General features: G+C 43.2%; 1 protein-coding gene across 10 annotated transcripts in view; it reads right to left on the bottom strand.

Moving 5' to 3' along the window:
• The window catches only part of FUBP3 (far upstream element binding protein 3), a 49451-nt gene that overhangs the window by 21537 nt on the left and 13643 nt on the right, over positions 1–14271 (bottom strand). For 5 of the 10 annotated variants that reach the window (XM_014610581.3, XM_014610586.3, XM_014610585.3 and 2 more), the window contains 5 exons: positions 8130–8180; positions 7667–7700; positions 5473–5522; positions 3008–3079; positions 2176–2233 (listed from right to left, as the gene is read on the bottom strand). In XM_014610581.3, the coding sequence (XP_014466067.1) occupies positions 2176–2233; positions 3008–3079; positions 5473–5522; positions 7667–7700; positions 8130–8180 (265 nt within the window). The remainder of the gene's footprint in view (positions 1–2175; positions 2234–3007; positions 3080–5472; positions 5523–7666; positions 7701–8129; positions 8181–14271) is intronic. The other 5 variants (XM_014610584.3, XM_014610587.3, XM_014610589.3 and 2 more) reach the window with 3 other exon arrangements.

Genomic DNA, 14271 nt, shown 5'->3' with positions numbered 1-14271 from the left:
TATCCCCACCCGCACCCACTTATGGAATTGGATAGAGCCAGACCAGCAGTGCCCTATTTGCACCTGAGTGGCTTTGGCTTTCCCTTTCTTCTGCTTAGCATTCAACCATCAAAAGCACACGAGAAACCTGACTCTCGTTCCCATGCAAAGCATCCCCACATGATCAGCAGGGATTCCTAGTTTTCCCTGATAAAAAAAAATCCCAAATTTTCCAATTTAAACCGCTCCCCGCATCCACATTTTTTTCAGATATGTATATATACGTTTGCACGCACACACACACGGGTATCCACACACACGGATACGTATACCCACATATATACCCACACTATCATAGAAAAAAGTGGATTTGGGGTTGGTTTTTTTTAAATCAGAAAACTTTGGATTTTTTTTTATTTTTTTTTTTTAAATCAGAGAAAACGAGGATCCCTAGTGTTCAGGCATTTATTCAGGACTGCTAGCTCAGGGGACAGTGATCCAATCTCCTCTGTGTGCCATTAGAGAACCATCCTCACCTACTGCTTGCCTCAGTCAAAAAACAGGACTGCTTCATTTTCCAGAAACTCATCTCAAATTGAGGCCTGTGGTTTTGTTTTTAAATAATCTTTCAAGATTTAAGAGCTTAGTGAATATGATTTGGCATAAAGTTGATTTGTTTCATGGGAACACCGCTACATGAGACAAGGACTAGAACAGCACAGGATGCTCTCCATTTCAGAAGAGGTTGTTAGAAATCTGCCCCGTTAGCTCATCATTGGCTATGCCTGCTGGAGCCAATTTTTTCTTATGTAAACCCCTTCTTGAGGCAGTCTGACATCTGGATTTATTTCCTTATTTTTCACGTGTGCACCTTCTCATCTTTTATTCCCCCCCAGCAGATAGCTGCAAGAGTAACTCAAAACAGCCAGGCTAACCTTACATCTATCAGAGAAGCAAATTAAATTCCATCTACTTCTATGTCCTCAGCCTTCTTCCTCACTCAAGCTGAACAATCCCACTTCTTTAAAGGACAGCCTTGGACACGAGCACGCTTAGTTGCATACTTCAGAATATTTAGATCCTAAAAAAAGATAGTGTAGCTCTCCCATGTTTCTCCCCTGCTTCCCCAGGCCTCTCTCGCCAAGCACTGTAGCTTTTTAATATTTCACTCTTGTTCTGAAATATCCTTTGCTAAAGGAAAAATGCTTCAATACCGGCAAGACCATATTGTTTGCCCTGTAATATGTGCTTGCCAATTATACTTATTCTGGCTCACTGCTTCCAGAATTATGGTACAGCAAGGAGATTTACGTACCCTTAGATCTTTTAGGAGTGGAAGAATGGGGAGAGTCTTTCTCTTTCGAGAAAGACATTGTGCCTGTATTTTTTTATTATCATCAAATGCAACTCACAAATTTCTAGATGGATTTTAAAAAACCCACCTACCCAAAGGTTGGGGAGAGAAAGAGCAGCTCCATATGTTAAGTGTGTTCCTGTAAGCCTGAGGATCCTGGATCCAGTCCCAGCAGGAGGTCCTCAACTGGTTTGTGAGAGTCTCAAACTCAGCTCCTGGGAAGGGGGAGGGAGGAAACACTGTCCCTAAAGTTTCTATAGGCCTTACAAGTAGATACCCCTGCTGGATTGCTGAGAATGTGTCTGCCATGCAGGGTTCAGAGGTCAAGATTTGTTCAGTCCTGTGCTTCTGGCTGGCAGCAACGTGGAGGCAGCACACTGATGAGCCTCATGCTGCTCTGCAACGACACCTCCAGCTTATTCAGGAGCGGCACCGACGGGCTCTGGAGGCCTCGTTCGGCCCCTCTTCATCTGGAAGGATGGTCATCTCAGTAGGTGTGGGGAGGTTGAGGGGAAGAAGAAAAGTGCCCTTTAATGGCTTAGTTTGGTATCTTGGAAATGTGCAGTTAGTCAACTGCATCCTAGGTGCCCTACGAGCAACCTTGCCCTTTGGCACGGGATTCCATGGGAATTTCTGCAGTGGGTAAAACAAATGATAATGGAAAGAAGCCTTTGATGTGTATATTTTTAAGCATTAGACCAAGTGGCTCTAGAGTCCAGTGACTCTAAAGTTTCTATAGGCCAACACTTGCTGGTTAACTAAGCAATAGCACTGATAGAGCACAGCATTGAGGAGGAGGAAAGGAAAGAGAAAGGAAAAAATAAAATTAAGGAAAGACTCACTCAATGCTCTCTGGTGTTCCGGTGAGCACACAGGGCCTCTCAGGCATCCCACCGCTGTCTATGAAAAAAAACAAGAGGATGACAGGGACTGGCTATTTTACAACTTTGGGTACCTGAACAGCCATCGGTAGTCAGGCAGATAGACCCAAGCAGCTCAGAAAACTTTCCCTCTCTCAGTGGTTAAAAAGACTAACATCTACATTCTTTACAGACTGCAAATAAGGAGGTGATGAGAGACAGCCAGTCTCAAGAACAAAGTGCAGTCTCAAAGCGCACACAGTTGTGTGATGCAATCAGGCCTCATACTTGGTTTGAGCACCAGACTGCAAGTCATTACAATTATGTACCAGCAGTAAAAACAAATATTTGCTAAGTATCTTATTTATCCTCCAATTACCCAGCAAACTTGTTCCTCCTAGAGCATTCAGTCTAGCTCTGACAACGTCTTAAAATAACAGCCTGCTGCCTCACACTGGTCCCATCTCCTCAATCAGAGATGGATGAACAACTGCCACCCTAAAGAAATTTGGTGCCAAGACAAGACAAATGCACTCCTGTTAAAGAGCTGTCCATGGAAGGCAGCCCCACATTTGAGCATTTTCATTCTCTTTCTCTACAATATGGACAATTCATTGGTGTGACATTCAAATGGCATCTGCCTCTTGATTAGGGAAGGTCTCTTTATCACTTCACTCCTCAGAGACCTCCATGCATATTGCCTTTGTGCATCAGTTGGTAACCAGTGATAATATCTATACATACACACAGCCTGATCTACTGGACTTATCTTTCAACCTTACACTACTTGTCCACGACACTCTGAGACTCTTACCTGGAGCAATCTGAATTTTGCAGCCAGACTCTGCCTGAATCCGGGAGATCTGCTCACCGCCCCTGCCGATTACTGAAACAAGTTCAACAAGTGTCAGAATTTACTGTTACTTGAACTAACTGCACAACATCTTCCCCCTTTACTCCACTGCAGCTGGTTGGAAAGGGGATTTTCTATTTTGGAGCTGCAAAACAGGCTTCTGCACTCTGGTAGATACAGAAGCCAACCTTAACATGGACAGCCATCGTTAAAACACTGAGTAAGTAATCTATTTTCTCGAAAATCAGTCTGGCACTGAACTGGGAATACAGAGTAAGTTAAAATGTTACTACACTCAGCCATGTCAGAAACATGTCTTTATGTGACATGCTTACAGACCACCTGAATCTCAAGTCCACTGAAAAACACAGATGTTACCATTATTTTTTGGTCAAATGAGTAGGGTTTTATTCCTTTTGTTTTTTTCTTTTTAAGTTCGGCTGACTGCCCCTTGCCCAAGGGCAAAAGGCTGGCCTATTCTACGCTTACATCTGAAACCCATGTGCACTGATGTGCCAAACCAGACCTCAAGCTGAAAATGAAACACTGGTCTCCCTTAGTTCCATCCTGTCACTGGCTGATGGTTGCATCCCAGCGGGACAGGGAGAGCACGCACTTAGGCAATCCCTCCCAGAGCAATATGCAACACAGCTGCTGGAAAGCCAAGTCAAATGGGCATAGCTCTGTGCCAATGGAGGCTCCTCAATTGCAGAAAAGGCCTCTACCAGCATCTGCCTAAATCTGAATCTGTGTGCATATTAGCTTTTTGCTCAGGCCTCTTCCTCATACATATCGCTAAAAAAGCATCACAGCCTCATCTCTCCGTATGGCCAGCATCTAGACCTCTAAATAAGAGACTGGGGGGGTGGAGGGGGAGCAGCTCCATTTATAAGGATCCCACAATCCTGTTTTATCATTTATTAGACACTAGACACAAAAACCTCCACACACTAATGGGCTGTTCATCCAAAGCTGCAGGTGCCTTTGACCAATAAAATATAATACATGCCTATAAGCTCAAGTGGCATCTTTAGAAATGGATACAACAGGCAGTCAAAATTAGGAAAAGAAAGGATTTAACAAGTTAGCAGGACAGTAAACCATTAAAATTCTTCTGATAACAGCCTCTTCCAGGGAACCAAGTCAGGAAGCAACTTTCATTTTCAGCTTCAGGCTGGACCTGCTGGTCAGTCTATACGTACTGAGTCAACATAGATTCCTATTTCCCTTTTTACTCTGCGTACACTAAGCAGAACGTGTTGGGGGATGCTCCTTTACCAGAAGAGATGGCATGTTGGGATCCGACGGCTAGGGAACATGCCGTGGCCGTAGGAAGTGACACATGGAATCCGGCAGCTGAAGAGTAAACGTGTTAGCTAAAGAGAGTCATGACAGCAGGAGGATTCCCTTGAAAGGAGAAACAGTGAACAGTCAGGGAGGAAAACAGGAATCTAGATTAAGCGTGTGAGAAGAACAGCGTCAGGGACACAAGAGCAAAATAAAAGAGGGATGGAATAAGAGAGGAAACAGAACAAAGAAGGAAGGTGGGAGGGAGGGAAGAGAACCACCTGGACGGAAGAGTTCATGCTAGTCGCTTCTCCCTGCAATGTATACACAGGGTTTGGAGCGTTGCCTGACCTGCCTTAAAAATCAGAACAGCTTTCACTTTAGCACTAAAAAAATTATATCTTCCCATCTCTCCAGCCTCAGCTAGAAATATAAATCAAGAGGAAATGAAGTCTCATGAGAGGCAGATAAATGTGCTCTTTACAAGTTGTTATATAAACTGGTGTGAAGAAACTAGAGGTACAGCTGGAGACAACAACACACCACGACCTTAGAAATCTGCCCTCTTCCCCACCCTCCCAAAAAACCCATCTCTCATGCTCAGCACTGTGGAAGCAGAGGGCACTTACACACATGCAGGGAGCCTGCTGCGATGCACTAGAAATCCAGAGCGTTGCAGCAGACTCAATTAATCGAGTCAATTAATGTAAATTGATGGGCTCTGGCAGCCTCACACGTCACATGTACGTGGCGCAGCGCACCTCCGCGTTGAGAAAATGGCAGCAGTCCACTTTGAACTAAAACACGTTCAATGTGTTTTAGTTCGAAGCGCACCAGTACCATTTTCTCAGTACGGAGGTGTATTCGCCGCTGATGCGCCTGGTGTCATGTCAAGAACACATGCAAAAATGCCCAGAGTGCCTTAACAGACAGAGAGTTAAGGTTTTTTAAGTGCAGGTCAGTAACTCTTATGGCAAGCAGGAAATCTCGCTTGCTCAGAATGGGGATGGTGTTATTAGGCCAGGTTTTTCCACAACCAGTAAAATCATGCGCCTCTATTTCCCACCCAACACAATAAGCAAATGTTTGTGAGTACAATGTACAATTCAGAATGGTATTAAAGCATCCAGGATACTTACTAAATCCAACCATTTTATCAGGCACTTTGAATTCTTCTGTTATTACAGCCCTAAAAAGAGATTCAAACAGTCATTGCAAAGAACAGTTTGGAAAGAAACCTCCCCCTCCCGAAGTCAGCTACCAAAGAAAAAAACTTTTGTATACAAAAGTAAGAACACGTGGGACTACAAGCTGGAACGTACCCTTGGGGTCACCTATTTAGTCCCCTGGCTTAGAGAAAAATTGATTCGGTTACCCCTAAACTCTCTGATACATTTCATATTTAATCTTAAATAATGGCCAATGGAAGAAGGCTCCAAATCTCCTTTTCCAGGTCTTGCCACCTCTAGCAGGTAGGCAGGTGCAGCAAGGGATTTCTTCCATTCCCACCTGCTTTCCGCCCTCCCCCCCCCCCACTGCCTTTCTAACATTTCACCTCAATTTTCCAGGCTGCAGCTTAGGCCTATTACTACGTGACGCCTTCATAATATCCATTTGTACACTTCAGATATTTAGACACAACTCTTAGTATTTTTTTTCCCCTTCTGGAATAATCATAAACTGTTCTCAATTATCCTCCATAAACCTTACTTTCTCTAAAGCTTTTGTTTCAAGTGCACTCAGTACCCTAATTTGTCTGTGCCTCAAAATGGGATGTCCAAAACTGACCGCAGCTTTTCATCTGAGGCCTAATGGATGTTGAGTAGAGCAAAATATTTCTTCTTGTTTAAATAAACAAAATAAAACACGATGCTACTGTTAAATAGGATCCAATTAATATAAAATTTGCCAGCATGCCATATATTGAAACATGTACAATATGTGCATGTACAATAATTTGCCTAATGGCAATTAAATGTCTTTCAAGGAAGTTCACAGGGTTTTAACAAAGTATTTAGAAGACATTTTAATGCTACTTGCTTCAAACCAGGCACAGGCAGATTTTAGAAAAAGATCTTCTATCAGACTTTTCTCAATACCTAAGCACTATAGGTACATACTTATCACTGTTTAACATAACCCATAACACACTGCTCTAAGGTCTACAACTGTTCATGTTTCATCCACATCAGTACCAGAACCCTAAATATTAGTGCTCTGACTATATGGTATCAAGGTTACACCTTGCAGCAAAAAGCTTAATGTATGCAAGTGATGACGTACAGTGAACTGGAGAATTAAGGCCTCTATTTGGAGGAGAAACAGGCACAATAAAGGCATAATCATTGCCCTAGCAGAGTAACTCTCAACCAGGGGTGAAGGACCCTGGGATCTTAAGGTCCTTGCAAAGGTGCTGCAGGATACCACGCACTGCTAAGCACATTGTGGTCTTTCTGAGCTCTTTGCACTATCAAAAAATGAGTGAGAACTAAAAGCTGGCATTTTCTGAGGGGGGTACATTGACTAATGAGAGGATGTCTCAACTCTAAAAAGGCTGAGAGCCACTGCTCTAGCATCACACTTCACCCTTGGTTTAACAATACCACTTTCAAGCATTGCGAGAGGCAAGGATTTCTTAAGGTGGTATCTTCTACTTGACAGAGGACAATGAAAAAAACCCCCAAAAAACAAGCTGTTTGGATCAAATGCTCGCCTCTGGCAATTCCTGGACCATCGCAGCTACAACATCATTCTAACACTTCTGTTAAGCACAGGAAGAAGTGCTGCTGAAAACCTGTTCTGTTTTGCTGAAAACCAAAAAGCCTTGGTTGGATGTGATAGTGGTAGCTATTTTATTTAAAGCCCCTGAAATCTAAACAAACCACCTATAAAAAGAACAAGAAAAAACTTCTGAAAAGCAACATGCTTCCCTAACTCATGATCAACTGCTAAAGAAAAGTGACGATCTAAATGAGCAAACCTAGAAAAACCCAACTGCAATCTGACCCTTGCTCTAATGCCAAAATAATGGCTATGGGGAGGCAGAAGCCAGGGTAGATTTGCACCTTATATTTGCTCTGGAGAGAAGACACCATACAATTTAATTCTGCTCTGCCCTACAGGTGAAGTCAAATCAAAAGTTTTACCTGAAAAGGTAAACTCTTTTCTCCACCCTCATGGAAAGGGTTAGCAAAAACTTCAGTCTGGAAAAAGCCTGAGCCTACAGTTTCTCCACGTTCTCAACCTCTGACTTCCTAACACTCTAGTACAGATGGTGGATCAATAAACAATTAGAACTGATCAATAAATAATAAAACATAACCCACTGCTTACCTTTGATGTACCAGGGCCCCTAACTGGTTACCTACTGTGGCAGAGAGAGAGAAAAGAGAAAAATCAAAGCATTAGCACGGATAAACTAACTTCATCCCTATAGAAAGAGTTCTTACCATTTCATCAAAAAAAGAAAGAGAAGCAAAACAGTAATTTAGGTTCAGTGGCTGAAATGAATGCGTTATGTGGTATAAAACAGGAGGGGATTTCTTGATCAGCACAGTCTAGAGCCCAGTGTCCAGCTGAACACATGATAGGAAATTGATCTGTGTCTCCCCATGCTGAGAGTCACGGGAGGAAATCCTGCCTGCCCAAATCCCTGCAACTTACCTCCTCCCCCTTCCCAAATTAAACCCGAGGTAAAGATCAAGCAGATTGCAACATATTAAAAAAATTAAAGAAGGCCAAAAACAGATTTTGAGATTTAGTCTAATCAAAAGCATTAGAGATCACTTGCACATACTTCTCTCTGTATCTCTTATCTGTGCTCCATGGAGCCCACTTAAACGGAAACCTGTTAAAGGAATAGGTCTGTTAAGTAACCTTGTGGCACCAAAATTGTATCCTTCTATTACATTTCTATTGAATACCCATTTCAGCCACACTTAACTAGTCAGCTGGTGGCCCAGTTATGATTAGCCATCATCTCACCAAATAGTGACTGCATTTGTTATGTTTCATCCCAACCCACACAGATTAATCTGTCTTCCAGAAGTTACTGTAAAAATATTAGGCACTTACAGACAAGAGACCACTGCAAAATAAAAAGAAGCCCTGAAAGGTTTCCTACTGGACTTCCCCTGCAGCAGTACCCCCCCGCCCCTCCACCTCCAACCCCTCCAAGAACAGACCATTTGGTCTTAGCAACTAGCTGAAGATTATATTCTATGGCTGGGGGGCAGAGATGGTGAAAACAGATGAAACCAGCCAACATTTGCCCTGGGATAATAAACACGGTTATTTCTAACAGCTCAGTAACAACCTGTGCATTCTTTGACCTGAAATAAGTTGTCATTCAACTGATACGGTAAGAAAACTGATGCGTCTCATTCTTGAAATGAAACAGAAAAATACATAAAAATCTGTTGCTAGACACACTGCTCAGATAACTAAAATAGACAGAGTCAATACCATACTTCTATTTTCCATCAATATCTTGATAATGGTCCAGGACCAAAATATTGACAGAATATATATTTTATTACTCTACTCAGTTCTGCAATAAGACAACTGCTGTGTTATTGACTCCCTTAGATTTGCCTTTGCATATTTTCTCTTTGAATATAAAATGCTCTAATTTGATAGCTATCAATATTGCAGTAGAAAAAGTGGGTGATGTAATGGAGGATATTTGCTCTAACTGATAAGATACTTGGACAGAGAAGAGCTGAACAAATTATACAAGAGATTCAGAATCACACCATTCTGCCCCAAACAGGGTTTTACAACACTATTGCAACGGTGATAGGGCAAGAGATATCTCTCTATATTACTGCAGTACATAGCCACAGACCTGGCCCACCCCCCTGCACTCTATTTTACCAAAGAAAGAGCATTCCTATTATTGCCAACCCTATGGTTTTAGATCTTCTCAGCATTTCTCCCCACAAAAAGAGCCATTCCAGCATCTTTCATAGCAAGCAGGTTAAATTAAAACCACCACGTACAGTTTCAAAAACATAGATCTGTCCCACAAGCATTTCCTAAAGTTTACAAGTAGCACAGGGACCTTCCATTTCATAAGGCAACACTGGCTCTTGGGAAAAAGGTACTAGATGCAGACGCGCAAGCTGTTTTGCCAACAAGTAAAAATGGCGCTTGTAAGCTATGGAAAGAAGAATTTATGCTGCCTTCCAAACACTTCAAGTGCTTTACAAACAAGTTAAACCTTCCCACACCAAGGTAAAGTTGGTATCAACTCTATTTTTATGTGACAAAACGGATGCACAAAGTAGTTAAGAACCAAGCACAAAGTCTATAGCAGACTCTGATTTCACGACTTCTAATCTTAATGCTGCAACATAAAACCACCCCATCATTGGCATCCTGCATTCACGGGACGGCTACACGTAGATGGACAACAAACAAGGCCATTCAAAAAAAAATTAGTGAAAAAAAAAAATCAGGTATCAACTCTCCTACTTCGGGAAGAAAAAGAAAAAAAAACGTAGCAGATTGTTCCAACAATCTAATGTGCTATTCTCTTTCCAACATGCCCATTTTGCTCTGAAAGACAGAGACTAATAGAGGCACAAGTCTGGGGCAGGATGCAAACATCGAAATACTAAAAGCCAATGTTCTCCTCTATGCAGAAGGACCATCCTCTGCTTAATACCAGGGAGGGGATTGAACTCTGACAAGCCATGTATGTATCTCCCCTTTTTTACATCTATTGAGTACAATTTAACTGTAACTGCCGTCATTTTACTGCAAATAAGGAAAAATACTGAATAAAATCAGTCCAATTTCCTGTTAATGGCACCTGCTGGTTGATAACGCTTCTTCCTGCTTCTAGCTTCACCTTAACTGAATCTGACCTAACTGATGCACAAAACAAATAAAGATTTAGGGTGGGTTTTTTTTTTATTTTCCACCCCATAACACACAGCAGCACCTCCCACTAAATTAATGTGGATGGCGGGAACACAATTTTATGATAGAAAATACTCTTCTTGCTAGGATAAAACCAAAGTGATGCATCATATAAAGAAAGCAGAGGAAAAACAAGGTTGCAGACCACCACAATTTCTAGCAAGGCTATTTTTATTAAACTAAGCCAGAATATTGTAGGGGGGGGGGGAGGGGATTAAAGTGACCCATTCCCCCCCCCCCCCCCCCAAATTCTCCCACACTGAAGTTTCACTAGTTCTCTGTCTAATGAAGCCAGAAATAATTGAAATTGGATGGGAGAGGGGATGTCTTTTCTTCAGCTGCTGAGGATTACTGCAATTATTGCAAATAAAATATCTGCAGCTTTGAGACTCACAGAAATGAAGGGAAACAATGGCACTTTAAGGACTGAACTGGGACATGGGACATCTGGGGTCCAGTTCCAGCTCTGCTACAGACTCTGTGGCACTCTGCCTCAGTTCCCCTTCTGCAAGAGAGACACTTCTTATCCTTTATTATCTCTTGAATGTATTTTGTAAAGCACACAGCACACTGGAGCCACGGTCCCTGCTGGGCCCTATAGACTATACTCCTACACAAGCAATAAAGAAACCTAAAGAAATGTGGACTTGTCTTGTTGCACTAAAAGCTGTGAACACTTTTGGGGATGTAAAGGAAAGGTTTGCCAGGACCCTGCATCTGTCATCGGCTGCCCTAGGACAGTGACACACTTCTAAGCTGAAGGCTGAACACTGTTTCTTAAACCTGTCACTAAAAAAAAGCAAGAACTTCCTTGAAAGTCTCACCACTGAATCTGGACAGCAACTCTTCAGCTTCCAACAGTCAACATACTGCTACTACAACTTGCTCCCACTTCCTTTAAAAAAAAAAAAACAAAAAAAAAACAAAAAACCGCAAGGCTGCCTTCTCAAAAGCAATGTGGTGATGCAAGCTGGTTAAACCATGTCATTAATTAGAAATATCTGGCAACATAAAGCTAATATAGCTACAATGATCAAAAGAAAATGGAATGGAGATTCCTGGAACCGAGTTCTCCTCCCAATGGCATGCAATCAGGGGAGGGCTGTACTGAATCTATCAATTTTTACACCACTAAAATGGGCATGGCGCCCTCCCCTTCCCCACCTAAACAAAGGGGACAGCTACTGAGCCAAGATACTGTCAAAGCATCAAGTCTCAGCGACTGTGCGGGCAGTAATGCAAAATAAAAAAGCCACTTTAGCTTTCAGCTACCTGCCCAGCCTATACCAGGTCTGCTCTACCACAGTTTCTATGAAAAGAAAATAATGAAACTAAATATCAGCTCCGTTCCCAGATCCATTTCGTATCTAGTATGCTGGGTCAGTGTAGTCATTTCTAAACTGTATATTAAGGCTAAGATAAGAGAAATATGCACATTATGGTTTTCCGATGCTATGACAAATCTCTTTTCCCTGGAAAGACTCTAAAAGCAACTGAACTTGTTATGACCAGCACACTGCCACCATTTGTCTTGGACAATTTCATAAGCCTACATCAATCAGCACTGCTGGCAGCTGCTTACACAAACGGACAGAGATGGACTTAGGTTTCCTCGATAAAGGCAAGTCATTCTCTTGAACAACTGTTGCAAAATTGGAATCAGAGAATACACATAAGCATTAAGAAAAAAAACATCATTTGGTAAAAAAATAAAAGCAGACAAGTTAGGCAAGAAAGGTGAAGGAGAGAACTACATCCAGCCATGAACATGCAGTAACAAAAGGAGGAATCAGGACTTTTTTTTTTTTAAGTTTTAGGAATCACAATTGTTTTTTATTATGAAATTTACTTTAAAACTTACTAGAGGCGGGTGTTAGCCAACTTATGTTTATGGAAGAGATATGAAACAACCCCTTGGGGCTGATGTCCCCGGACTGTGAGTCACAGTTCACTAGTGCTTTACAGAAAGCTGGCTCTCCTTGTTCCAGCTGCCAAACAGTATTAAAAGACTGCCAATAGGGGTGCACCAAGATTTTGGAGGCTGATTTTTAAGGAGGCATATTGGCCGATACCGATCTGATTTCTGATACAGCTGCGGGCAGATAGTAAGTCTGTTGTGGTAGAAGAGGAGGGTGGGAGAGAAGGGACGTGGTGAGGGCAGATCAACACCCTCCGCAGTGAGGGAGTGGGGCAGGCACTGCCCAGCCAGGACACCCCAGGGGGGCATAGGGGGCGCAGGACAGAGCAGTGGCTTGTCTGGGGGCAGCTCCCATCACTGTGTGCGCTCCAGGAGGGCACGGGAGGGGGGGGGTTGGAGGGGGAGTACGTGTCCCCGGATCTGCATGGGGGGGGGGGGGGGGGGGGGGGTGGGCTGGCCAGGGTTGCAGCTGCAGGCTGGTGCCGGGGCTGCGCCGTGCTCTTTCCAGCATGTGGGGAAGGGAGCCAGCACTGCACTCGGGGCAGGCGGCAGTGGTGGGAGGGGGGGCTATGGCAAAATGTGGGGTGGCAGCAGCCCCCACCATACTTCCCTCTCCCAGCGTTGACCCCCCCCCCCCAAGCCCAGCCCAGCCGCCGCGCCACCCCCCTCCCCCCCCCCCCCCCCCCCAAGAGCCTAGCACTGCCCTGGCCTCAGCTCTCAGCTGCAGACCGACTCCCCACCCCCCATGCAGATCTGGAGGCACCCCCCTCCCCCCGGTGCCCTCCTGGGACACGTGCAGCAGTGGGAACAGCCCCCGATGCCCTGCACACCACAGACGAGCCATAGCTCCGTCCCACATTTCCGATACAATACATTTTCTTTATTTCGGTGCCAATCCGATATCGGACCGATGCATCGGTGCACCTCTGACAAAATATTAAACAGTTTCCTAAAACTGCTTTTCATGGAAGTGATCCCTGAAGATGTCATGTAATGGTAAATACAAAGGAAAGGGTCCCTGCAGTTATGGCTGTGACAGCATGAAGTCTAGAAGCATCTTTATTAAGTTATGGGAAAAACACTATGAAGAAGACAGAACCCCTGAACAGTATTAGAGGCTCCTTTCTAAGATACTGAGAGACCCAACGGAGAACATACTAGGCTGTGAACGTAATACTAGCAGTCTTCCCTGCTTCCCCTTGCATGGGGGAAATCATCAAATACTCATGCTTCTTTTTAAGAACTATTTCATGCCATTACAAGTAAAACTCAAGATTACTAAAAGTGAAAGAATATTTCCTCTCCTCCCTCTCACTCTAAAAATGTGATGACTTCATGAATATCGCAGTGCTTGGCACACAAATCACTTGCATTAACCAACAGTGCTGAGAAAAGTATTTCTCTTCTTTTTCCCTGGTCTTACAGCAGACTTTTGCTATTCTAAAAACCAGAATTCTAGGCAAAGTGCATCATCTGAAACTACTGGGTTGTTTTTTTTTAAGTTCAAATATAATAGCTAATTAAACCAGCGCATGAGTATCTGCATACCTATCCACTGCAGGTAGTAAGAAAACAGATGCTTAGAAAATTCAGTAGAGTGCACATTTCTAAATGGTTCTGCTTTGAAACTCAACGATGCGGCTACAGGAAAGCATCTGAATGAAGACTTTACAAGGCAACTGAAAGGAACCAGTAACCTCAGGAGAGCAGCTGCATTTGCATTTGTCAGAATTAATATGGGCTGCGGCACTAACTAATGCTGAAGTTATAATTTGCAAGTAAAACTCTGGGATGAGCTTAACTTGAAAGTACAAGGTCTTTGGATAGAAAGTTTCCTTTTTGGGATGATTTAGAGTGCATTTGTGTATTAACAGTTCACATAAAGCCAAAACACCTGGTTCAGATGTGATGTTGCAGGTCCTGTTTCGGATTTGCATTTAAAGAACACAAACCAATCACCACAGACACTATTCCCCTGGGGTGTTTAACACCCTGATCCAGCAGCCAGTCTGACAGCAGCCAATTCAGAGGCTTTAACAGAAGATGCTCTGTTAGGCAGCTATGCAACACGTTTTCTACACACAATTTCTGTGCA

This window comes from Alligator mississippiensis, chromosome 12, assembly GCF_030867095.1.
Source record: "Alligator mississippiensis isolate rAllMis1 chromosome 12, rAllMis1, whole genome shotgun sequence".
NCBI lineage: Eukaryota > Metazoa > Chordata > Crocodylia > Alligatoridae > Alligator > Alligator mississippiensis.
The sequence above is the reverse complement of the archived record's forward strand: the minus strand, read 5'-3'. Positions and strand labels throughout refer to the sequence as shown.